Source organism: Chelon labrosus (genome assembly GCF_963514085.1).
Source record: "Chelon labrosus genome assembly, chromosome: 1".
Taxonomy (NCBI): Eukaryota; Metazoa; Chordata; class Actinopteri; order Mugiliformes; family Mugilidae; genus Chelon; species Chelon labrosus.
Window position 1 is genome coordinate 32,668,041 of NC_140337.1, and position 26,089 is coordinate 32,694,129.

Below are 26,089 nucleotides of genomic sequence, written 5' to 3' on the forward strand. Positions count from 1 at the left end.
CTTATATCCAGTGCTGCTTCTTTCTCATTACAATGGGACTGGAACAGTGTGGTGCTAGCTGTGAGTCAGCACAATAAGCAGCAGTTGTCTAAGCATGCAGCCCTGAGGGGCTGTTCAGTGTGATGGTCCTGGGCTAACTGAGGTCTCCTAAACAAGTCCAGGATCCAGTTGCAGTGGGAGGAGTTGAGGATCAGGTGTTCAATCAAAAGCTGAGGGTGATTGTGTTGAATGCTGAGTTGTAGTCTATGAAAAACATTTGTACGTATTCATGTGTTCATATCCTATATCTGTAAAAGACAAAGAAAAGAAACACTGTATGTTTTGGTCAAAGACCAGTGACACTTCTGAATATCTATGATGTAATACGTCTATGAGATCAAGCTCCATTAAAGTTAACAAGGGAAGAGGGAAGACTTTAAGGTGATTCATTAATTCCATGTGAGAAGATTAAGAGTTTCATTGAATCTAAGAAGCTGCCTCTGAAATAATGACAATAAAGAACTAACATTCATTGTAGTATTGTTTATTTTTGTTTCACAAGCCAGAATACAATGAGTATAAGTTCTGTGTTCAATAACTCAACTAACTAAATCATTTCTATAAAGAGAGAATGAAAGTGGACCAAGCTCAGATCCTAGAGGTTCTCCATTAACAGCAGTAAGCAGCACACTACCTTTACACAGTCCTACATGATGGATACAGTTATTATTAAAGCAGCTGCTTCAACAGGACGTGATCCAAAGATCAATGAACGAGGTTAGCCAGCACAGAAAGATTAGAAATAAACCTTTAGTTAAGAAGACAGCACAGCATTGTCTCAGCTGTAATACTCAGGATCACCAGGATTATTAGGAAGAAACTAAATGGGATTGTTTTAAAGGTTTAGTAACCTTTCAAAATAAAACAGGAAATGACTGCCAATAAACACAAAGCAGTGACAGCAATGCAATAAACAGTCTCCCAGTCATTAATCAAATCAAATCATTCATTAGATGGATCAGAGGATCACAGACAGTCAGAGGTCTTATCTACGTCTATCTGCCTCACTTGATGAAAATGACACATGTACCTCTGAAGCAGAATATCAGTAGCTTCTCCAAACAGATAGGACCAGAGTCAGATGAATTTCACACTACCATTAAAAGACTCATTTAGAGAGAGTCCAGTTTTAGAAAGACTTGAAACACATCCAGATCTTTTTCAAACAGGCGTACTGTGGTCTGAGGGGCTGAGGGGACCAGTCAGAGACCAGCAGCTGGACATCAGTGGGTGGACTGGTGGACTACTTCAGTGAAGAGTAGACGGCCTCTGGCTCTGGTGGAACCTCTGAACACAGACAAATCAAACACTGTTGTTAGATCACAGGGTTTACAATCCTGATGCTTCCATGAAGACACTCTCTGCACTTTAGTTGTGTTTTGAACTGTCCAAGAAAATGAAGAAATAAGACACAACCTGGAAGAGCTGAAATAAATAGCTGCTTGATCATGTGCTGCTTTATATGGCAGTAATCACTAATGAAAAGAACTGTTGCAGGTTTAGGACAACACCCCCACATGTCACAGGAGACGTGTGTTCATAAATACAGTCCAGTGTGGACCCTCCCATCACCACTTCACTATGGGCCGCAGTAGTGCTATGTTTTATTGAACACAATGAACACATTCTCTTATAAAGTGCAGTTAATTAAATCTTTAATGAAATCTGTACCAATGAACTTTAAAAACATAAACAAGTTTATTTATTAACTGTTAATCTATTAGTATGATTTGTTTTTTTAAATGACCATATATAATATTTATATTGTCTAATACTACTGTATATTAAATAAATGATCATTCATAAACCACACATGTCAAACTGAAAAACCATAACTGTATCAGGGTAGATAATATTTTATATCTATCAGAACTGACCCGCAGGTGTTTTACGTGCGTCAGACAGGTACGTCAATTAGCTCCTCCTCCCAACTTTATTGACAAACTCATCAGAGTCTCATGGTTTCCTTGACAACCGCTCAGGTATCGCTACAGCAGCGCGGCGCTCTGAAGTTCATACGGTTGACCAATAAAAGCTCAAGACACAAGTATTAGAGAACTAAATACTAAAATATGTTAACGGAGACTCTGACACAAAGACATAGTAACTCTGTACCAGTTAGCAGCGTTACTACGTCTTTGTACCTTATTCAATCTCATTCACCATATGGTCTCACCTGTACATAGGTTTTGATTAGGGCTGAACGATTAATTGCATTTGCGATAATATCGCGATATGATAAAACGCGATTTTCTTACCGCAACTTGCGTGATTACAAGGTGGTCACATGAAGCAAGCAACGCGGATGATAAGCTTCTGACCTGGACGATGTCTCTCAGCGGCGCGTGCACCCGCTACCGTTGGCTTGTTTACCTGTAATCTGCTGCTGCTAGTTTTTTGCAACATGGCTGAATATTTGTCCGACTCTGAGGTTGTGGACCATAGCAGTAGAAAATTACAGGTGAACAAGCCGACCGTCGCGGGTGCACGCGCCGCTCAGAGGTCAGAAGACATCATCCAGGATCTGTAGGTCAATCTACAGACCCTGGATGATGTTAACACGTAACTCCGGACTCAACAGGGAATGGCACTAGTGTATCATAAGTATTGGTGGAATGAACGAGTTTCGCTGCAGATAATGTTATTTAGAGGCTGTGTTGATGCCCTGACCACTCCCTCTATATGGATATACGCTGATCTAATTATCTCCTGAACAAGTGCAAATGAAACAAAAGTGATATTGGTGAGTAAGCAATGACATTTTATGCTAGAAATAAGGTCCAAGTTGTAAAAAAACAGATGTTTCTGTAATGAGCAGTTAAATAAAAATGTAATTTATTTCAAGTCATACATGGTTTAATTTAATTCTAACAAAAAGGGCCCAGTCTATGGGAAAGAACAATTTACACTATGTATCTAATATTGTGTTGTTCATATTTAAATCATTCATTGTGTTTTGTTGAGAAAAAAAGAGGATAAAATAAAAAATAAATAAAAAATTGCATATTAAATAGCAATCGCAATATATGTAATGACAATAAAGTTGAATCTAATCTAATAAATAACTAGAGAGTCAGCAGTTTCCACATGCGGTCTGACAATCAGAGACTCCAGCATCCTGACAGGAACTTTCCCTGAGAACTCAGCAGTGAGACCTAAAAACAGGAACCAGCACAGACCTCAACTCTGAAGACAGTTGACCAACTGAGCACTTGTCACCATGAGGAAACAAATTTGCAACACACTGCTTCCACTCAGACTGCAGCTGAGATAACATATTCCTTCAATGCTGGTCTGAGCACATTCAGTTCGTACTTAGGAACCTTTTGTAAGTTCACTAGTTTCTAGTGATGGGGAGTTCGGCTCTTTTCTGAGAGTCGAGTCATTTGCCACAGCTCCTAAAGAGTATCTGACTCTTTCAGCTCCCAACCAGCTCTTTATCTAGTATCGTTTATAGCCTGATATTTTAGCCTAACACAGCAAATACATATGGTTTGTGTGTTGATGATCCCTTTGGTCTTCAGTGTTTTTTCCTGTGTTATTTGTTCTTTTAATTCCTTTTCCCATTTTTCTTTGATATAAAGGGAGGAAGACTTTCTACATGACATCAAACTTTTATAAAGGACTGAGATCCTCAGACCTTCATAAGCTCTCCGAAATACCTCAACAACCTCATTATCAGTATCAGTTTTTATCTCTTTCTCATAATAATCCTTTATTTTCAGGTAGCGATATTGTTCATGTTCATCTAATCCAAATCTATCCCTCAACTTCTCAAAACTCTGCAGCTTACCCCGTTCAACCATTGTACATATTGCTGTGATCCCTTTTTTTGCCCATTGTTTAAACCCTTTGTCATTTATCCCAGGCATAAACCTATCGTCAAATGCAAACCAGCTCAAATTCTTTACCTCTTTCTCTAGTTTATACCTTTCAACAACGGTATTCCATATTTCAATTGTATTTTTGGTTATTACATTCAATTGGTTACCTATTTTTCCCAGTAGGCCTTTATATGCTATCAAGTTTCGTACTTCAACGCCCGCCTGCTCTATTTCTATACTTTTCCATCTTGAAAAATACTCATTGTTACACCAACATATCAAGGGTCTGATTTGTGCGGCATAGAAGTACTCCTCGAGGTTTGGCAGAGCCAGTCCTCCCTTATCTTTGGGGAGCTGCAGAGTTTTGTACCTGGTCCTAGGTTTCTTTCCTCCCCATATAAACCTTGATATTGTAGGATGTGATAAATGAGGTAGAGAAAGAGTCTCACGTTGACAACGCAACGGCGTGTCGTTTATTCATCCTAACTATATAAATTCCAAACCAACAAAGCGTTGCCCATAACAACAACAAACCAGCAGCGTGTTCTTAAAGAGACAGCGTCCCTAAAACACGTAACGAGGTGAATTGTGTCCATAGTGTCCACTACAATATCCACCTGTCCCATTCAGTAAACTGCTTCGGTGGAATCTTTACTGGCAGAGACTGAAATAAGTATAAGAGTCTCGGTAAGACATTTATCTTAATTATTTCTATCCTTGAGCTGAAGTAAAAAAAAAAATAGCAGACCATCTCTCCAAGTCTCTCCGAATTTCTTGATTTATTTTAGTGTAATTTGCATCATATAGCTTGTCTATTCCTTTTGTAACGTTTACTCCCAAGTACTTTATTGATTTGGCATTCCAATTGAGTTTATATGTATCCTTTATCTCTTGGGCCGGGGAGTAGTTTATTGACAAGATCTGTGTTTTTGTAACATTGATCTTGTAACCCGAATATTTTCCATAATTCTCCAGTAGCCTAATGAGTTTTGGGAAACTTTCATTGGGTTGCTTTAAAAAAATCAATATGTCATCCGCAAATAATCCTATTTTATGTTCCTCCCTTCCTATTTTCACCCCTTTAATTTCTTCCTCCTGCCTGATCATTTGGGCTAGCGGTTCAATAAATAACGCGAATAGACTCGTCTTGTCCCCCTTTCCAGATTGAAACTTTTTGTCAAACTACCATTTATTCTAATCCTTGCCGTAGGTTCCTGATACAACGACTTAATGCAATTCACAGATTCCTTATTAAAACCAAATTTTTCCAATACCTTGTATAGAAATACCCAACTCACACTATCGAAAGCCTTTTCGGCATCTATGCTTACCAAAACTGCACTTTCCCCCTTGCTCTGTATATTTTCTATAACATGTAAACTCCTTCTTATGTTATCTTGTGTTTGTCTTTCTTTAACAAAACCAGTCTGGTCCTCGTCAATCAAATCATGCATAAATGTCTCCAATCTTTTAGCTATAATTGAGGTGTAAAGTTTATAATCCACATTTAAAAGCGATATGGGTCTGTAGTTACAGCAATATTCTTTGTCTTTACCTACCTTTGTAATAATGGAAATAATGGCTTCCTTCCATGAGGGAGGAATCTTGCCTGATCTGAGACTATAATTAAATGAGTCCTGGAGTAGTGGGATTAACTCTTCCTTGAATGTTTTATAGAAGGAAGCTCCCATTCCATCAGCTCCTGGTGACTTCCCTGATTTTGCCCGACTAATTGCCTCTTTAATCTCTTCTACTGTAATCTCTGAAGTCAATATTGCATTCTGTTTTGTGCCTATTGTTGGCAAATCCAAGTTGTCTAGAATCTCTGTCGGATGTTCTTCACCTACAGAAGTGGGTTGTGAATATAAGTTATAGTAATATTTCTCAAATACCTTTTCTATTTCTTCTGGTTCATACAGAATTTTATTAGTCGCAACGTCCCTTATTTTATGTACATTAGTTATTGCTTGTTGTTTCCTAATGCGTCTAGCCATGACTTTAGTGGCTTTAGATCCTCCCTCATAGTAAGTCTGTTTTGTAAACCTTGCTTTCCTTTCCACCTCTTCCAACAATATATCATCTATTTTTTTCCTAACTTCTTTAATCTGATTCAGTATGTCTGAATCTTTTGATTGCTTGTGGTACTGTTCCAGTTCCTTTAATTTTTCAATTTCTTTCTGATATGTTTCTAGTCTGACCTTCTTTAATAATGCTGTGTGAGAAATCAGCCTCCCTCTAATCACTGCCTTCAGGGCATCCCATAAGATTGCCGGATCAACTTCCCCATTGTCATTTTCCTCCCGGTATCTAATTATTTCCCCTTTTATTTCTTTAACTAATCTCTCATTGTTCAGTATGCCTTCGTTGAGTCTCCATACTGTATTTTTCCTCTTGTCATTCAAATTAATTTTTAAATAAATTGCACTGTGGTCTGACACATCGGCCACTCCTATTTTACATTCCCTCACTTTGTGTATATCTCCTTTACTCATTAAGAAATAATCAATTCTGGAGTACATGGCATGTGGCGCTGAATAGTGGGTATAATCCCGGTCAAGTGGGTGAAGTTCTCGCCATACATCCTGTATATCCATTTCTGGCATCATTGTATTCATGTACCTAATAATTTGTTTTTTGTTTCTCCTCATACTTGTAGTGTCTAACCCATAATTCAGTACCACATTAAAATCCCCACCACACACTAATGTCCCATCTGTTTCCAAATTTATAAGATCAAAAACTCATTCATTCATAAAATGCTTTTCCACTGTCTGGAGGAGCATACACATTGAGCAGTGTCACCAATTGATTTTCTAATTTACCCTTTATCATGATATATCTTCCTTTCTTGTCACTGATTTCTTTGATCAGTTCAAAGTTTACTGTGTTAGAGATCAGTATCATCACGCCCCTCTTGTGATTATGCCCAAAGGAACTGGAGAATGAGTTCCTGTAGCCCAACTTTTTAAACTTTACATGTTCCTCCTGTGATAGGTGAGTTTCTTGAAGAAAGATAACCTGCATTTTCTCTCTCCTAAATTTAGATAAAGTTTTATTTCTTTTTTTGATATTGTTTAAGCCGTTAATATTCAGTGACACCACCATTATATCATTATGTTGCATTGTTTATATCCTTTGGAATAGTGCCTGGTCCCTCCACTGTAAAGTTGTCAACCAACGTTTTCTTATGAACAAAGTATGAACAAACACAAAAACTGAACTCCCCAGCAAAAAAGGACCTCACTCCCCATGGGCCCTGTCTCCCTGTTGGTGGGAATGGGGGGTAACTTTTTCTGAACAGAAGGCCCCCCTAGTGGCCTGGGGTGTACCTAAGATAGGCCTTCCCATACTACTAGATAAGTTCAACAGTCACTAACTTAATAGCTCTCTCCGTCGATTCACATGTAAACATAAACATTAGAGAAGTCTCATTTGTAGGGGGGAGGGGGTGACCCTAAAATTACTCAATTCAAGTCTTCCTTAGTGGTACCCTTCCTGTTGTAGCCTAACAAAAATAAAAAAAAACTCCAGTTTGCCCATCAAAACAAACAACCAAACAAAACAAAAAATAGAAAAAACAAAGGAGGATGGGGCACTTATTATCTATAGCCTACAATTTTTCTGGCTCTATTTGCTTACCCAGCCAACGTGAAGTCTTTAACTTAAAAACAGGAGGCATTTAACTCGTCTGGGTTACCTCCCCCCTCTCTCATTCTCCGTCTTCATTGTCTCCTCATCTTCTAAATTCTTGCAGCTTTGTTCTCGCTCGGTTCGCCGCGTCATGACCGGCATCCTCAGTTGCACCGGGCCCTTGGTTTATCACCTGCCTCTCTCCGACGCGTTGCCATGGTGAAGCTCTCTGGAGCCGTTCCTCCAGTGAGGGTTCGTTGACATGCTGCTCACCCATCTCCAGACCCCTTTCCCGCATGTCCCGCGCTGCGTCTTCAGCGTTGTTGTAGATCTTGGGCCCGTCTGACCAGTGAATCCTTATCCTACTCAGAGGTGTCTGGAAGCGTATATTTTTGTCTTTCAGAGTCTTTTTAATTTCGGAGTAGGATTTACGTTTTTTCAACACCTTGGTGGGGTAGTCGTGGTCGAAAAATATCTGCCTCCCCTCGACTATTATTTTCTCTTTCCAGGCTTTAGCAAGAATGCTCTCTTTAGTCTCATATTTAAGAAAATTGACCACAGTGGACCTCGGGGATGCTCCCGGTGGCGGTTTCTTACCGAGACTTCTGTGCGCGCGTTGAATATGGAGCTCAGTTCCCACCGGTAACGCGAGTTCTCGGCAGAGTAGTCCCTCCACCAGTTCTGTCACAGACTCATTGTCCCGTTCAGCCACACTGTAAATCCTCAAATTACAACGTCTTCCGTGTCCCGCCACTTCGGTCAACTTCTCTTGAAGTTTTGTTTGCTGTTTCAATAGAGTGAGGATGGCTTCCTTCGCCTCGATGTTCCACTCCTCCAACTCCGCCACTCGTTCCTGTGCCTCAGTGATGTCCTTCCGCTGCTCTTGTATTTCCGCGACATTTTGTGCCAATTTTCGGTTAGTTTCATCCTTAAAGCCGGGAAAACTCTCACCTCACCTCTTCTTTAAATTCGTCTTTGAATGTTGCGAGATCTTGTTTCATCTCCCTTTTTAGGTCGCGTAACTCTCGTAATATCAGCGAGTCCCTCGAGTAACGTGTGGGCCTGTGTGTAGTCGTCATTTTCCCCGCTTGCCGCCTCGTCTTCAAACTCGTGTTCTTCTTGGTCTTTGGACATTGTTTTTTTCCTCAAACTTCTCTGTCCTCGTCCCCCACTCATTATTTATCAGTTTGGAATTCGTGTTCTCGATATTTTCGTAGTTTGGGGGAAAATATTGTATAATCGACTCGGGAGCTCTGCTCTATGCTGCCATCTTGCTCCGCGCCGCCAGAGTTCCTCTTTGGTTTTATTATTTTTAATGAGTCTATTAGAGGCGACCACTAGTGTCCTTCAGTGGTATTACACTGTTCAGCTCTTAGAAATACAGTACTTCATCTCGTTGTACCTTCCTACTCTACAAAGAAAATCGTAATATTCCAAAGGTGGGAAGTAACAAAGTACAAATACTTCGTGAATCTACTGACTACTTAAGTAGATTTTTCAGGTATCTGTACTTTACTTGAGTATTTATTTTTCTGGCGATCTCGCCTATCCCAGCTGTCATTGGTCTAGAGGTGGGGTCCACCCTGGACAGGTCTCCAGTCTATCTCAGGGCTAACACAGGCCATAGTGTGAGTGTGAATGGTTGTCTGTCTCTCTATGTTTCAAATTATAATTTATAAATTAGATGTAAATGTAATGATAAAACAAGACAGATACAGTATATTTAATGATAAGGAGATTGATAACAGAGTTGCATCATTAGACATCACGTCAAGATGAGACTCAAATAGATTTGAACATCCTGACATCATTCCACTTTGATCTCTTTAAATGAATGAATCATCACTTTCACAAAAAGTGATGATTTTTTGTTCTCTTTCATTGTGGTAAAGATTAGATCATTATATTTCACATCAGGACATTCTTAGCTTAGCTTAGCTTAGCTTAGAAGCTGTGTCCACAGTTGAAAGTAAAGATCAGCTGTACCTCTGGTCCTTTTTGGTCTGGTGGCTATTTGTCCATAAGTGACATTCTTTGCAGCTGGATCACTGTCTGGAAAATAAAACACACAAGAGTTCCATCAATGAACCTTCTGTGTTCAGTCAGGATGATGTGTTCCTGGTGTTGGGACTTTATTGAATGTGTGCTGTTCCTGCTTCTCTATCTTCTTTGTCTCACGCTGTTAAAATCAGTCTCATCATCTCTAAACTGTCCAATGATCTTTCTGTCTCTCTGTTCATTAAATCTGTTTGAATCCTCTCCATCACCACCTCATCCTTCTGGATGTCCAGAGAGTCTCAGCTGTAGTTTCCACCAGTGATCTGGTGTCTGGGAACACATCAGGTATCATCTGTTTACCTGCATGGAACCAAAGCTCAGATTCATCTGAGATCTTTCCAGAGATCTATTAACTCTGCTCCACCACTGACGTCTAGACTCCTTTCTCCATTTGGGACATTGCTCTGAGAAGTTGATTCTCATCATCAGAGTCTAATCACCAACAAATTCTTAGCTCTAAACTCTTATTGTGTTCATTTGTTCCTCTTTCTTTATTAAACTGCATCATTACTGTCAGCATATTTACAGCAGCAGCTTTTTACAGTTTTTTTCTCTTCTTAACACCTCTGGTGGAAATGTTTGAGAAACAGAGAAGTGGACGACCACAAACAGTTTGCTGCTATTTGTAAAAGCTGACACATCTCACAACAAGACACAAAACTCACACAATGTACACACTAAGAGCAGCCAAAGGAGACCACACTATACTGAGAAGTGCCACTATCACACCATCTGATCAGACTACAGTTCAGTGCAGTCAGCAGGAGGAAGTTGCTGCTGTGGTTTTACATGCAGAGTTCTAAAGTTCTACATTAATAATTGGATCAAGAGACAGTTTGAGAGGCTGAAAACTCCCAGCAGAGGATCTCTGTTCTCATCAGTCTGTCTCTTTATTCTCTCATGGTTTCACAAAGTCTAATTCCATCCTCACAACAAACCAGTGATGAATGGATCCTACTAACAACTACTGAGTGTGGACCAGAGCTCAGAGTTAAACACTAACTACACATCAGTTCATCACAATGTGACACTGAGTCCAACACACACTGACCTGTATTAAAGTCCATCAACAGCAGCTGGACTCTGGTTGATCTTCAGCAAATACATATGGTTTGTGTGTTGATGATCCCTTTGGTCTTCAGTGTTTTTTATGAGAAGCCTAATAGTTTTTCTCATTTTGTGAAGTTATTTTGTTACAAAAGCACATTTCAATAAAACTTTAATTGTTCAAACAAATGAACAAAACACTCCAATCAAATCCACACACGCAGAAACAAAGCAGAACCAAGCTCAGTAACAAACAGTATAAATGTCCTCAGTTCATATTGACATTAATAAAAATCAGATGGACAGCTGGGATAGGCTCCAGCAGACCGCCGCGACCCTTAGCAGGAATAAGCGTGTACCAACGATGAATGAATGAATGAATTAATGAAAAAATCAGATGTCTCAGCTCTTCTCTCCATATCTGTCCTGTTCACTGCTGTCTGCTGTCTTACTCAGCCACAGCATCCGCCCCCCTCTCTGCTTTCACATAATGGTATGATCTTAAGTCCTCACATGTGATTGGCCATTGGACAAGTGAAAGAAAAACAATATTGGGGAGTCAGCTCTCACTGATGGGAATCAGCTCTTCTGTATCACTACCAAGCATCAGCTCTCAGAGCTGGCTCGTGGGAGTGGGGATTACATCAAGATAATGGAAGCTAACGAATACGTAGCATAAGGTTTTGTTGGTGATTTGCATCGTAACTTATATCCATACTATGTACTATAGACAAATTAACAATCTCCACTTAATTTAGCACCAGCTTGAAAGAAAAACTAATAATTATGGATAATATTCATTCATTCATCTTCTATACCCGTTTAGTCCTGTTAAGGGTCACAGGGGTCTGCTGGAGCCTGTCATCGAGCGGGGTACACCCTGGACAGGTCTCCAGTCTATCACAGGGCTAACACAGAGAGACACTCACACCTACGGCCAATTTAGAATCACCAATGAACCTAACCAGCATGTCTTTGGATGGTGGGAGGAAGCTGGAGAACCTGGAGAGAACCCACGCAGACACAGGGAGAACATGCAGACTACACACAGAAAGACCAGCCGGCCCATGGACTCGAACCGGTGACCTTCTTGCTGTGAGGCATCAGTGCTAACCACCTCGCCACTGTGCCGCCCATCATGGATAATAATTATTAATAATTATAATTAAAATTATAATTAAAATAATTATTTTATTTTATATGATTGTAAATCAATTCAGGCATCAATGGATTCAAAATAATCTAGGTATATTTCCATGAAAAGTATTGCCTGAAGCAAATATTGTGAATAAAAGCTGGCGTCACCATGGTGATGTCCACCACTGGGTTAGAAGACTCAAGTTTGGTATTTTTGGAGCCAGAAGTTACACGACAATCAAGACAAGGACACCCCAGACCTGCTGTAACTCTCTGTGAGCCCCTGACTTGTAGAAAAAAAAACTTTATATTGGTTTTATTATTTTTAATGAGTCTATTAGAGGCGACCCCTAGTGTCCTTCAGTGGTATTACACTGTTCAGCTCTTAGAAATACAGTACTTCATCTCGTTGTACCTTCCTACTCTACAAAGAAACTCATAATATTCCAAAGGTGGGAAGTAACAAAGTACAAATACTTCGTGAATCTACTTACTACTTAAGTAGATTTTTCAGGTATCTGTACTTTACTTGAGTATTTATTTTTCTGGCGATCTCGCCTATCCCAGCTATCATTGGTCTAGAGGTGGGGTCCACCCTGGACAGGTCTCCAGTCTATCTCAGGGCTAACACAGGCCATAGTGTGAGTGTGAATGGTTGTCTGTCTCTCTATGTTTCAAATTATAATTTATAAATTAGATGTAAATGTAATGATAAAACAAGACAGATACAGTATATTTAATGATAAGGAGATTGATAACAGAGTTGTATCATTAGACATCACGTCAAGATGAGACTCAAATAGATTTGAACATCCTGACATCATTCCACTTTGATCTCTTTAAATGAATGAATCATCACTTTCACAAAAAGTGATGATTTTTTGTTCTCTTTCATTGTGGTAAAGATTAGATCATTATATTTCACATCAGGACATGCTTAGCTTAGCTTAGCTTAGCTTAGCTTAGCTTAGCTTAGCTTAGAAGCTGTGTCCACAGTTGAAAGTAAAGATCAGCTGTACCTCTGGTCCTTTTTGGTCTGGTGGCTCTTTGTCCATAAGTGACGTTCTTTGCAGCTGGATCACTGTCTGGAAAATAAAACACACAAGAGTTCCATTAATGAACCTTCTGTGTTCAGTCAGGATGATGTGTTCCTGGTGTTGGGACTTTATTGAATGTGTGCTTTTCCTGCTTCTCTATCTTCTTTGTCTCACGCTGTTAAAATCAGTCTCATCATCTCTAAACTGTCCAATGATCTTTCTGTCTCTCTGTTCATTAAATATGTTTGAATCCTCTCCATCACCACCTCATCCTTCTGGATGTCCAGAGAGTCTCAGCTGTAGTTTCCACCAGTGATCTGGTGTCTGGGAACACATCAGGTATCATCTGTTTACCTGCATGGAACCAAAGCCTGCTCAAACATGATTGGTCAATATTACTGGGACTAGAAACAGAGACCAGGAAGATTCAGGAACCAAACTCTTTCCTTCAGATTCATCTGAGATCTTTCCAGAGATCTATTAACTCTGCTCCACCACTGACGTCTAGACTCCTTCCTCCATTTGGGACATTGCTCTGAGAAGTTGATTCTCATCATCAGAGTCTAATCACCAACAAATTCTTAGCTCTAAACTCTTAGTGTTCATTTGTTCCTCTTTCTTTATTAAACTGCATCATTACTGTCAGCATATTTACAGCAGCAGCTTTTTACAGTTTTTTCTCTTCTTAACACCTCTGGTGGAAATGTTTGAGAAACAGAGAAGTGGACGACCACAAACAGTTTGCTGCTATTTGTAAAAGCTGACACATCTCACAACAAGACACAAAACTCACACAATGTACACACTAAGAGCAGCCAAAGGAGACCACACTATACTGAGAAGTGCCACTATCACACCATCTGATCAGACTACAGGTCAGTGCAGTCAGCAGGAGGAAGTTGCTGCTGTGGTTTTACATGCAGAGTTCTAAAGTTCTACATTAATAATTGGATCAAGAGACAGTTTGAGAGGCTGAAAACTCCCAGCAGAGGATCTCTGTTCTCATCAGTCTGTCTCTTTATTCTCTCATGGTTTCACAAAGTCTAATTCCATCCTCACAACAAACCAGTGATGAATGGATCCTACTAACAACTACTGAGTGTGGACCAGAGCTCAGAGTTAAACACTAACTACACATCAGTTCATCACAATGTGACACTGAGTCCATCACACACTGACCTGCATTAAAGTCCATCAACAGCAGCTGGACTCTGGTTGATCTTCATTTAAATCAGTCAGAGCTTTAGTTGGTCAGATACATCAGATGTTTATATTCTGAGACGTAGATATGCTGTTGACAGTCTATATTGTTTCTATGACAACCATTTCTATCATTGTGTCACATGAGGCTCTAATGAGTCTATAAAGTCTTATTAATTGACTCTAATTCATAATCAGGTCAAACAGAACTCTGTCATCATAAACTGTTTTCTTTTTTCCTGTTCTAACCTATGATGACCTCCTGGGTTAGGAGATTATTAAGACATTAAAGATTATTGTTTCTAGTTAAGTTCTGAGGAAGAAGCTGAGCCACTTAGTTGATGAGTGAGTTTCACGTCCCACTGAAGCTGCTTTGTCCTGGATCATCAGTCCACGTCCTGCATGTCTCTCTCACTCACTCTCTATATGTTGTGTTTTCATTTATTATCTTGTAAATGAATGTTTCTGAATGAATAAGCTGCTGTGTTTAATGATGGACAGAGTGAACTTTCCTCTACTGTGTAGGTGATGGAGGCGCCAGTAGTCGCAGTGGCCCAGTGCTCTCCTTTAGTCAGCAGCTGTATGATGAGAACAGTTTACTCTAGAGACGAACTCATAACAAAATGACTCTGGAAGGGTTCGATTCATTCCCAATATAATATGTCGACAAAGACAAACTGAAACGGAACGACATCGAAAATCCGGCATCTGAGCCAAGCTGGCCGCGGCTCCTCACTCCTCCAGTGTTTTTCCCACCAACGCCCGCTCCCGGTTAATAAAATGGACGAAACCAAATTACGGATTGTCAACCACCAGATGGACAGCTGCATAAGAGTGATAACAGAGATCTGTCTGCATGAAAACATCCCAGACTCAACTGTGCATCAGACTCCGGTAGGAAAAGAGGAGGGGGGGTGTGCCTACATCAGCAACAGCTGATGTACAGACACTGTTGTCCAGACCTAGAATTTCAGTGTGCAGGCCTTTCCATCTGAACAGGGAAACCACCGCTGTGTTTGTCACTGTTGTTCACCAGAGAGCTAATGCTAACATAGCAATAAACAGGCTATATATTAGCATCAGCAGACAACAAGACAAACACCCTGATGTCTTCTTTATTGTAGCTGGTCACTTCAATCACACCAGTCTGAAGACGGTGCTTCTCAGACTTTATAAAAATGTAGACATCAATCCAAGGAAAGGCAGAACACTTGACCAAGTCTACACCAGCAAGCCTGACCCTCCCCACACCTTGGACATTCAGACCATCTATCCCTGTTCTTAACACCAGCTTCTCAGCCCTCATCTGCAGATCAAAACCACAATACAGGACAGTGTGGTGTTGGACTGAGGAGGCTACTTTGTCTTTGTAAGACTGTTTTGAGGACACTGTGTGGGAGCTCTTTGAACAACCAGACATTGAGGCCTACACCTCCTCTGTGATAGCATACATAGACAATGTAACCACCAGTAGACAGGTCCAAGGGCGTAGCACCAAATTCTGGGCCCAGTACACTCTTAATGTCAGTGCATGAAGCGCACAAGCAAAAAAATAAAAATATTTATGAATAAACAAGCATAAGTAGTGTTTTAAGCTAAAATCAGATCAGATTATATTGATGACTGGTTCTTTCATTCACCACCTGAATTGATGCATTTGGCCTACTTGTGCTCAAACACCCATAAACATTAGGCTACATCAGTGTTTTGATCCATGACACATTTTGATTTAAAAACATTTATTCTTGAACAGGAGCAACTGTACACAGAGAATCAACTCAAATAAATTATCTAATCTTTCAATAAAATTGTTCTTCAGCTTGCAGAAAAAGAGCCTTTAGCCTTTAGCCTTGCTAAAGACTTACACGAGATGTAAGATGTAATTTACATCCCAGTAAATGCCCATTGACAGGTCTTTTTGTTGCAAAGTCACTGATAAGATTTCTGAAACTGGTTAATGTTGACAACTAACGTTAGCTGGCCCATAATGGTCTTTACTTGTAACAGCATGCAGCCTGGTTGGCAAACTTTAGCATACAAACATCGGCAACTGACAAACTGCATGCTGTCTGGACTACGACAACGTTAACATTAATTGGATGCAGTTACACAACAAGTAAACTTGTTTCACCTTTTCGGAAACAAAGCAAACAGGTGCTTCCCCTGGTTTTGTCTTATATCTTTTTCTTTCTGCTCCCGCACCTGCCCGACGGCATGCAATCAACCGTGGTCACGAGGTTCCTTAAAAGCTCATTAATTATTCAATAAATAAATCTATTTAAATATCTGTAAAAATATGCAAATAAGCAATGTGCAAAATGTAAATAAAGTGCTATCGTGACTAAAGTGCAATGTGCAATTATTTCAGTAGCTCAAGTTGTTGTGCAAGGAAATACCGTTACCCATGTGCATTATTTACAAGTAACGAACTGCGCTTCATTACAGTGCAGTGACAATAAAGTTCATTTAGAACTATAAATCCTTCAACTTCACCACTGATCTGTAATTTTGATTCTAATTTAACTATTAACCGGATTTTCAAATGAATATTTCCCTATCGGTCCCTGTAACTACAGTGGTTCTCAATTATTTTCTGTCATGCCACACATTTTTTTCATTGAAATACTATTGAGAACGTGATAATATTTATTTATCTGGCACCAACATTCTGCATAAAATCACGTTATTATCAAAATAGATGAATAAAATGAGCTGAGATAACATCTGCAACAACTTGAAACGATTTCCAAGGTCAGTTTATTAACTCAGTTCGTAACTTTTAAACAGGACTGTTCAGTCTGTGTGATTCTCAAAACAGAAAAAAAGTGCTATTGATTCACTGGGATATCATGTGATATAAAACAACAAAAAAAACGTTTTAAAAAAGGCAGCTGGACTTGTAGAGTTTTGTCCCTGTTTTGTCCCACCATTCATAGTGAAAGAGGACAGGGACAAAACAGTCCCCCCCCCTCAACGATAGGTAAGTACCCAACCTAGTGACTGGAGGCTTGTTTATTGTTCAAGCATGAATAAAAGACTCTAACAATGAAAGTCCCCCCTGCCTCTCATGCCCCCCTAACACTTCAGGCGCGCCCCACTATTTGAGAAGTACTGCTGTAACTACAGTGGTGTCCTGTAATTATTAAGAGATTAATCATTCTAATTGTAATTATTGCTTGTAACCACATTTGATCCTACAATAATCCAGGTTTAAATGGGAATTAATTGAGATTAAACTGAATTTAAAGACACGTTTCAGGCTAAAATCTTTTTTTTTAATAACTGGATAGTTCAAAATAATAAAAAGGGCAGTTGTGTTGCTGCCAGGCTAAAGCTAGTTTTAAAATAATGACCCGGGAGGAAACTCATGTCGTATCTGATCTCATCAAATGAGTGAGTGCTTTGTTACTTCAGATCTTCACAAGCCAAAAAAACAGAATAATAACAACTCTACCTTTGCTCCGTCTCATTGGCTGTTTCTTGTTCCGTGATATTTTGACGTCACTGTACGTGATGTCTTCTGGGACGTTTCCTCCAACAGCTGAAATGAACCAAAATGAACAACAATAGAATTTAATGGAAATTAATCTTAATGAACATTTAATGAAAGATAAAAAAGAAATGTGGAAGTCTGTGTCTCACCTTCAGGTTTCCTACGAACACATCGTCTCACCAGGAGAACCAGAAGAACCAGAAGAACCAGAGAACAGAGAGAAGAAAGAGACAACAACACAGGGAGGAGTGGAGAGGAACCAGGAGGTGTGGATGTAGGAGGAGGTGTGGATGTAGGAGGAGGTGTGGTGGTGGGTTTCCCTAGAATGAAGCAAAGCTAATAATGAACTGATTGTCTCATTGTGAATGTTGAAAGCTGCTGAAGAATCATCTCTGACCTCCTCACCTGTGACAGTGATCCAGCTGGATGGAGACTCTCCATGACCCCTGATGTTACACTTGTAGAGGCCTTCATCAGACCTGGTAACATGGTGGATGGTCATGTGACCTGTAGACTCAGCCCTGATGAAGGAGCCATCCTTATAGAAAGCAGCTGAGAGGATGGAGGGAGTGGTCTTTGTTTTACAGAGCAGAGTGACGTCATCTCCCTCCATCACACGGAGGACAGGACTCTGCAGGATCACTGGTCCACCTCAACACAGAGACAAACTACAGCATTTCATCCATTTCCACACAGCTTCATCAATACTAACTCCACAGTCTGAGCTTACCAGAGACAGTGAGGTTGATGCTGTTACTGGTTGCTCCCTCTCTGGACTCACACCAGTAAACTCCACTGTCCCTAGTGGAAGCACCACTCATGGTACAGGAAGAACCAGCTGGTTTTCCCCAGTCCTTACACTGAGTCCTCTGTCCTGTGGTGGTGTTTCTCCTCAGAGTCCATCCAGCAGAGCTGTCGTCCTCCTCACAGCTCAGAGACAAAGATTGTCCTTTAAAGACCTGAGAGCTGCTGGGACTCACAGTCAGACGAGCTGGGAGGGTTCAGATGAAACAACAGTGATTAATTCTATTGTTGTCAAAACTAATAAAAACATGAAACTATCTATTCATCTCTAACTGTCATGTTCTGTTTTTTTTATTCCTGTGTTCATGTTTTGAGTTTGGTTCATGTTTCATGTTTTTCAGTTTCCTGTTTTATTTTGTTAAGTTCTTGGTTTCCTGTCTTGGGTCTCTTCCTGCCTTTGTGATTGTCTCCTCTGCTCTTGTCTGTGTGTATATATAGTCCTACTTTTCCCTTTGTCCTCTGTCGTGTCATACTGTTTTCTACTGTTTCTCTGTGTTTCTATTGTTTTCTGTCTCTATTCTTGTGATGTTAGGTTTTTGTCTTTTTGAAAGTTTTGATTTTTTATTTATTTTTTATTGTTTGGTTCTCCTGCCATCTCAGCAGTGCTTCGTGTTTCCTTTTGTTTCATTAAATTCAGTTTTTGTCTACTCCAGCCTCATCGTATAGTGTCCAGCATTTGGGTCCTACCTCTCCCTGAAAAGCACGACACTAACTTACTGAAAGCTTTAAAGGGGACATCAGATGTCCATTTCTTCAAGTTGATATGTTTCTTTCATGACTTGATAGAATCTCTGTTAAATTCTCAGTGTCTGTGTTAAACAGGCCTGTTCAAGGGAACCGTTTTGACCACTACCCCTGTCCTGTAACCCCGCCCCTCTCCTCCAGGAGACGCGCCCACACAGGACAAACATGCCTTGCTATTGTACATTCAGTACTAAGGTATTCAAATAATACACGTTGATGTATTCATGTAAAATACAAAGCTATTCACAGAGACGTTTTTATTTTATACATAAATGTGGAAACTAAAATCAGTGATAGCCTGTTTTTTCTTTTCTAATGATTACTCAGTACATCCTTATGTCTAGGATCTAGGGCCTGTTCAGACCTTACATGAACACAGTGAGTCCTGAGTCCCATTAAAGACCTCCTATAGTCAACAGGGCTGCTCTGTCAGAGGAGTTGAACTCATTCATTCAGAGAGAACACATGACCACTATGATAAATGATCAGCACTGTAAGTGATGTCTGTTCATTAGTAATGAGAGCCTTTTAAAAGAGTCTGTGTTTGTAGCTGTTAACTAACAAAATAATAGATTTAGTAGAAAATAACAAATGAAAGTATTTAATGTGATTCTGTCATTAAATAACGTCTCAGCATGTGGTTGATTATTGATGTGGTCATGTTGTTGTATGAGGAGCTGTGTGTGATTAAGCTACATGAATCCTCTTTTACCAATGTCTTTATTTATTACCAGAGATTACGGTGCATAAGGAAGCTTCATCAATACTAACTCCACAGTCTGAGCTTACCAGAGACAGTGATCTTGATGCTGTTACTGGTTGCTCCCTCTCTGGACTCACACCAGTAAACTCCACTGTCTGATGAGAGAGTGTAGCTGATGTTACAGGAAGAACCAGCTGGTTCTCCCCAGTCAGCTCCACACTGAGTCCTCTGTCCTGTGGTGGTGTTTCTCCTCAGAGTCCATCCAGCAGAGCTGTCGTCCTCCTCACAGCTCAGAGACACAGAGTCTCCTTTAAAGAACTGAGAGCTGCTGGGACTCACAGTCAGACGAGCTGGGAGGGTTCAGATGAAACAATATGATTCATTTAATGTCTTTTCTCTGAGAGATGTTGACTGAAAGCTTTGACTCTACTGAGTAATAATGATGAGGATTGAACAGGTTTAAAGTGAATGAAGACGTTGACTAACCTTGGTTTGTTGTGCTGAACAGCAGAGAGCTCAGAACTAAAGAGAAATGACACTCAGGTTAGTTTGAGTTCAACTAAATCATCAAGAAGAGTTTCATTCATCTCTGGTTCCTCTAAGATCTCTGGTGGATCCACTGCTGAGGACTCAGTGATGTTAAAGAATCATTCAACACTAACTCCAGACAGACTTTATGTCAACTGCTGGGATTCTGAAAGTCTTCATCTGTTAAAGACTCAGACAGAGCAGCTGTGTGTCCATGTGAAGGACAGAGACAGAGGAGGCTTTGACTTCTGCTTCAGTTCTCTCTAAATAACTTGAAGTAATAAATGAAACGTTAGAACACAACAGTGGTTCTTCCATAATCTGATATTTCCACCATGAAAGAACACAGTGGATCAAAGACATCTCTGTTAGAACAGAAGGTTTAAATGACGAGACAAAGCTTTTATTCTTTTATATAATACGTTTGTGGCTTTATTTTAAAAGTGATTTCTGTTACACTGAAAACTAATGCAACACACTTTAGAGAAACAATATTAAAATCAGAAACAGAGAATAACGCTGGGTCCACCCTCAACAGAACAAGGTTCAGTCTTGTTCTGATAAAACACTTCCTACTTGGTTTTGGGGAAGTGGATCAAAGCTTTTACAAACTTTAGCCTTAGATGTGTTTTCATCAATGTTGGAGGAATGTCCATGTTGTGTCCATATCTTCTCCACTTGTTGATAACTGTCTTCACTGTATTTCATGGTGTATCTAACGCTGGAAAATATTTTGTAGACCTCACCTGAGCGATAGCTTTCAATACTGAGATCACGTTAATTCGTCTTTGTGACTCTGGTAGTAGTAGCATGAAATCTAAAATATGTCAGAATATATAAATATAAAGAACAAAATTTGGAGACAGTTCAGAGTCACTGTAGGTGAAGACAGGTGGGAACTATTTCACACAAGCTTTGATCATTTTGTAAGAAACAACAACTTTGCCATATTCTCAACTTTTACATTTTCACCATAGAGGTCATAATTATCCTTTCTATTTATTATTCAGGCTGTAGTGAGTGGTGGCTGTAATATTCTGTCTCTTGGTAGATGTTGGTTATTTCCAGATAAACCCATCTATCAGTTCAGTTCACAGCTCTACTGCTGCAGCTGGAACTCTGATGGAAGTGAACTGACTCTGTTCTGATGTTGTGTCTTGAAGTTTAACGCTCTAGTTTGAATCTAAAAGCAGAAGTTGAAGCTTCCTCATGGTTCTCCTGACTATGAACAGTGACTGTGCTGCAGGAATATTCAACAAACACACCACTTGTAGCTCAGAGCATAAAGACAGGTGTGTGTTGACTTGACAGTTCCACTGATAGAATCACTGACTGAAGCTGACCTGTTCCTTTCTGACCAGTTTCCTCTTTAAATGATTCCAGTTCCTCTTTAGACCTGCAGCTCGTCCTCATGCTGACTTGATCCTGACTAGTTTTCATGTCTCCTTCATCAGTTATCAACAGTCAAAGATTGTGGACTTACAGAGCAGACGCTGTAGAGACGTTTCCTTCATTGTCCTTCTCACTCGTCTGACCTTTTTTCATCTTTTCTCAGTGACACCAAGTAAAGCCCGCCCTCTTCCTCTGACTGGCTTCTTTCTTCTATTGGTTCAAACTCAGTCACAGATAAAGAACTTGAAGTAAATCTACGTTCAAACAAATCAGACTCCAAACACCACAGAGCCTTTATGTCTCCTAGAAAACTCTTCAACTAATGAAGGAATAAAAGGAGCTAAACATGAAAAGTCCATGATGGAATAATCTATCAAATGTATGTATGAGCATAGTTTGAACATGATTAGAGCTGGACTGAGATCTTCTCTTGATCTTTTCTCTAAGGTCACTTTACTGCTTCAGTCTTTGTGAACAATGAGGCCTCACTTGAGTGTTTTCAATCAACTAATGCGTACAACAGTCTGACCTGACACCATCCCTGCAGTGTCTCCATGTGACCAGTAGAGGGAGATGTTTGCTTTCCAACATCATGTCCATCAGAGTGTCTCAGAGACATTAGTAGCCTTCTGAGGGGACACAGAGGTTACATCTGCAGGACCTGAGGACTATCCAAGGTTGGACCCAGCAACCTGCTGCCACATATACTGAGTGACAGGACATCATGGAGGTGGAGCAGCAGCAGCAGCAGCAGCAGCAGCAGCAGCAGCAGCAGCAGCCCTGTGTGCTGCTTCAGGACTGATATGCAGTAAAAGAGTCAACATGTGATGGTCATCAGTTAGTAGGGCAGCAGCTTTCTTCTGTCTGATGGAGGCAGAGGATGTAAATGAACATTGAAATCAAAAGCCAGCAGCTCTTCAGTCTGGTTCTCAGACTGGTTTGTAGTAGAGTCAGGAGGGAGGTAATGATCAGATCATTAACTGGTGGAAAAGCATCAAGAACACAATGGAACAGTTCTTGAAGTCAAAGGATCCAGTGGTTAGGAGTGTAGCGCCTACTGTTAAGACAGGGAGGAAGTGGAACCCAAAAGAGGCAGTACAGCAAGCACAGGCAGCTCTTAGGCATAGGGATATCATAGGCAATGTACAGCAATGGGGTGGAGGCTTAGGGCTGTGTGCAGGGAAACCTCTGTGGAGCAAGGCATCAGCAGTAGAAAGGAGAAAGATGGTAGTGGAAGAAGTACAGAAACAAGAAGAAGCAGTTAGATGCTCGAAGGCAGTGTCGCAGGCTAAGCAGGGTCAATGGGTGAACTGGGAGAGTGTGGAGAAAAGGAAGTTGAAGTGGAGAGAGCTTTGGAGCATGGAGGCTAGCAGAATTAGATTTATGTTAGGGGCTACTTATGATGTGCTGCCAACTCCCCAGAATCTAAACCAGTGGGTAGGTGAGGATAATGCCTGTCCACTGTGCACTTGTGTCTGCACGCTTAGACATATTCTGACAGGTTGTAAGGTTAGTCTGTCCCAAGGACGTTATACCTGGCGTCACAATCAGGTACTGAAATGTTTAGCAGCTGTAATTGAGGAAAAACGGGTGAATGTAACTTCCATGGCCGTTAACAGAGAGAATAGATGTATTAAGTTTGTACGGGAGGGAGAAAAGGCTAGACCAGCAGGCATTAGGCATAACACGGGACAGCTAAGAGTAGGAGGAGCCTGGGAGATGAGAGCGGATTTAAATGGACAACTGGTTATTCCAGCTGAGATAGTTAGCACTCGACTATGGCCAGATCTGCTGTTGTGGTCTGAGCCAGAGAAAGTAGTCTATTTCATAGAGCTGATTGTCCCGTGGGAAGATAGAGTTGCCATCTTGGGGAAACAACTCTCTTCCTTCAGTGCTCTCAGTGCTTTCTTCCGGCAACAGACAGTTCAGTTTCCCCAAGATGGCGCCCGCCTGGATAGTCGAGCCAGACGCGAACGGTACTGTGTTGCTTTTTTAATAAACTGCCTGTATACTTGCAAAGTTCTCAATGCTTCGGTTTACATGTAGAGACCCTAGTTATGCTACCGTGTAAGTGTGGTGATATTGTGAGCCTTGTTAGTGGTATAGAAATAGCGATTTCTTTTTATGTGTCGGTGTGCCCCGAAGGCTAGCGCTATACGCTAAATAGCGGTTTGCAAGAAAACTGGTCACATTTGACTAACAAAACAAATACATGAAAACAAATACCAGAGAACGGTCGAACTCGGTACACATGTGTTATTAACCCCAGGTTCATTTTGCGCCGGAGTTCCCCTTTAAGTGGTATGGTGATTAAACTTAAACTCAAACTCAAACTCAAACTGAGAGTGGGGAGAATCCAGTTTTCTCTCCACTGCCATCAGGTCGGTGTTTCTGATGTCTGAGGACAAAGACTGAAAGGCTGAAGAACGGTTTCTATCCACATGCCATCCGCCTGCTCAACTCTGAGCCTTAACCAGACTTATACCACTGCACTTTACCCACATAGCTGCTCAATACCGTAAATGTGTGTATATATACAACCCCCCCCCCCCCCCCAAGTTTACACTTGAGTTTTACCATCTATATTTTATTCTATATTGCAGTCTATATTTTATTTTACAGTCTATATTTTATTCTATTTTTATCGGTGTACATTTACACTTGTATTGTTTACCTTGTGTGTTAAGGAATTTGCAATTACTACTGTTTTACTGTAGTACTCATTTGTTTTTTTACTACTGGCTGCAGGTACAAGAATACATTTCACTGTGCATTGTACTATATATAACGGTGTATGTGACAAATACAATCTTAAACCTTTATGGACATGTCTAGAATCATAAATGTACAGTTTTTAAATTTGTTAAATGTTTGTTAAATGTGCACTAAAAATGTGACTAAAAAAAAAACATTTGCTTATAATACTGTACTTGTTTATATATATATATATATATATATATATATATATATAAATATGGCACATAAATATAATGGCTGAGTTAAGGCTGACATCAGGAACCACTTCTGAAAATGGTTTGGCCCACATTAGGGCCAGATTAGGGCCAGCTCTGGTTGCAGTGTGGCTGAGATGTGGCCCTTATGTGGCACACATGTTGGTTGCCGGATGTGGGCCACATAAGGGCCGGAATTCTTTCAGGCATATGGGCCGAGTGCAAGTGGGAGGTGTGGCCCAGAGGTGGAAAAAATACACCTTACCCAGTAGGTTGATGGTTTTACAGCTCGCCGACTTGTCCTCTGCACCATCCTCCATAACGGTCCATATTGGCACATGTGACACCAGTCGCCGGCACACTGAGTTTACAAAAGCAAATTTTATTGGTCTGTTTGATCTTCTCAGCAACAGGGAGATCATTTTCATCTCCAGCCCTATCACCATGTCTGGTCGCAGCGCTGAGCGTTTCAGTCGCCTTTTTTATCTTCACACCTGGCTGCAGTCAATGTGTGGCTCATTCAAGATTTACTTTATCCATAACTTTTTGGTCCCGCCCCTCTCTTTTTTCACCTGACGGCCTCCATCTAAACAAGTCCGGTAGTCGCTTCCTTGCAGCTAACATACAGCATGCCGTATTATGTCAGCTGTCCCTCTGTGCGTGACCACTAACATCATTATCACCTGGCCTCTCAGCGCCTCCACCTCTGCCCAACCAATACAATCCAGCACCTTCAATTAGTACTGAAGCCCTCGCGCGGAAGGATGTTCAAACTACCCATCCTCCATTTTTTCCTGACTACTCTTCCTCGCCCTCCTCTCTGTGTGAGTCAGCAGTTACTACTGATCTCACTAGCTAGGCCATGTTCGTGCTGTACATTCCCCATCTGCACCATTGTATCCTCCAGCAGGCCAGTTTTGTCTTCATTTAGACGATCTTCTGTTAACCCCAACAATCTTGTTAATATTAAATGTCACACCAACCCACCCTTAGACTATGATCTCACTACTGCACAGCCTCCTCCCACTCCTGGCCAAACCGTACTCAAATTTGGACTTTTTAATATCGGCTCTCCCTCCAGTAAAGGATAACTTCTACAGGATTTCATCAGTGACCACAGGTATGATGTCTTATGCCTAACAGAGACATGGCAACACCCAAATGACTTTTCCCAGCTGAATGAAGCATCTCCTCACAGTCAACCCCGTGCCATTGGACGGGGGGGGGGGGTTATCGCGGTAATTCACTGCAAGAAATGGAAAGTCTCATCTGCCCCCCCCCCCCCCCCGCCAACTGGTATTGTAACAGCTTCCATACACTCTCGCACCCCTCCTATAACTGCCTTTGTTCATTCCTCTCTCACCTCTGGTCTTGTCCCTTTGTCTCTCAAATCGGCCTCAGTGTCACCCCTATACTCAAGACAGGCTTGTGCACAATTCAGAATTGAATTGAGAATTCAATTCTTGAATTTGAATTGAATTTGAATTGATGTCAAAAACAGG

At 40.7% G+C, this 26,089-nt stretch overlaps 1 protein-coding gene across 1 annotated transcript; it reads right to left on the minus strand.

Annotated features, from left to right (window-relative positions):
- Positions 1-1,282: 1,282 nt before the first annotated feature.
- Positions 1,283-24,907, minus strand: LOC311492788 (sialoadhesin-like; the record flags this gene model as incomplete). The annotated part of the gene is made up of 7 exons (XM_084551198.1): positions 1,283-1,326; positions 17,427-17,513; positions 17,615-17,785; positions 17,871-18,116; positions 18,196-18,266; positions 19,856-20,066; positions 24,853-24,907. The coding sequence occupies 7 exons, from the start codon at positions 24,905-24,907 to the stop codon at positions 1,283-1,285; spliced, it is 885 nt and encodes a 294-aa protein (XP_084407324.1).
- Positions 24,908-26,089: the final 1,182 nt, after the last annotated feature.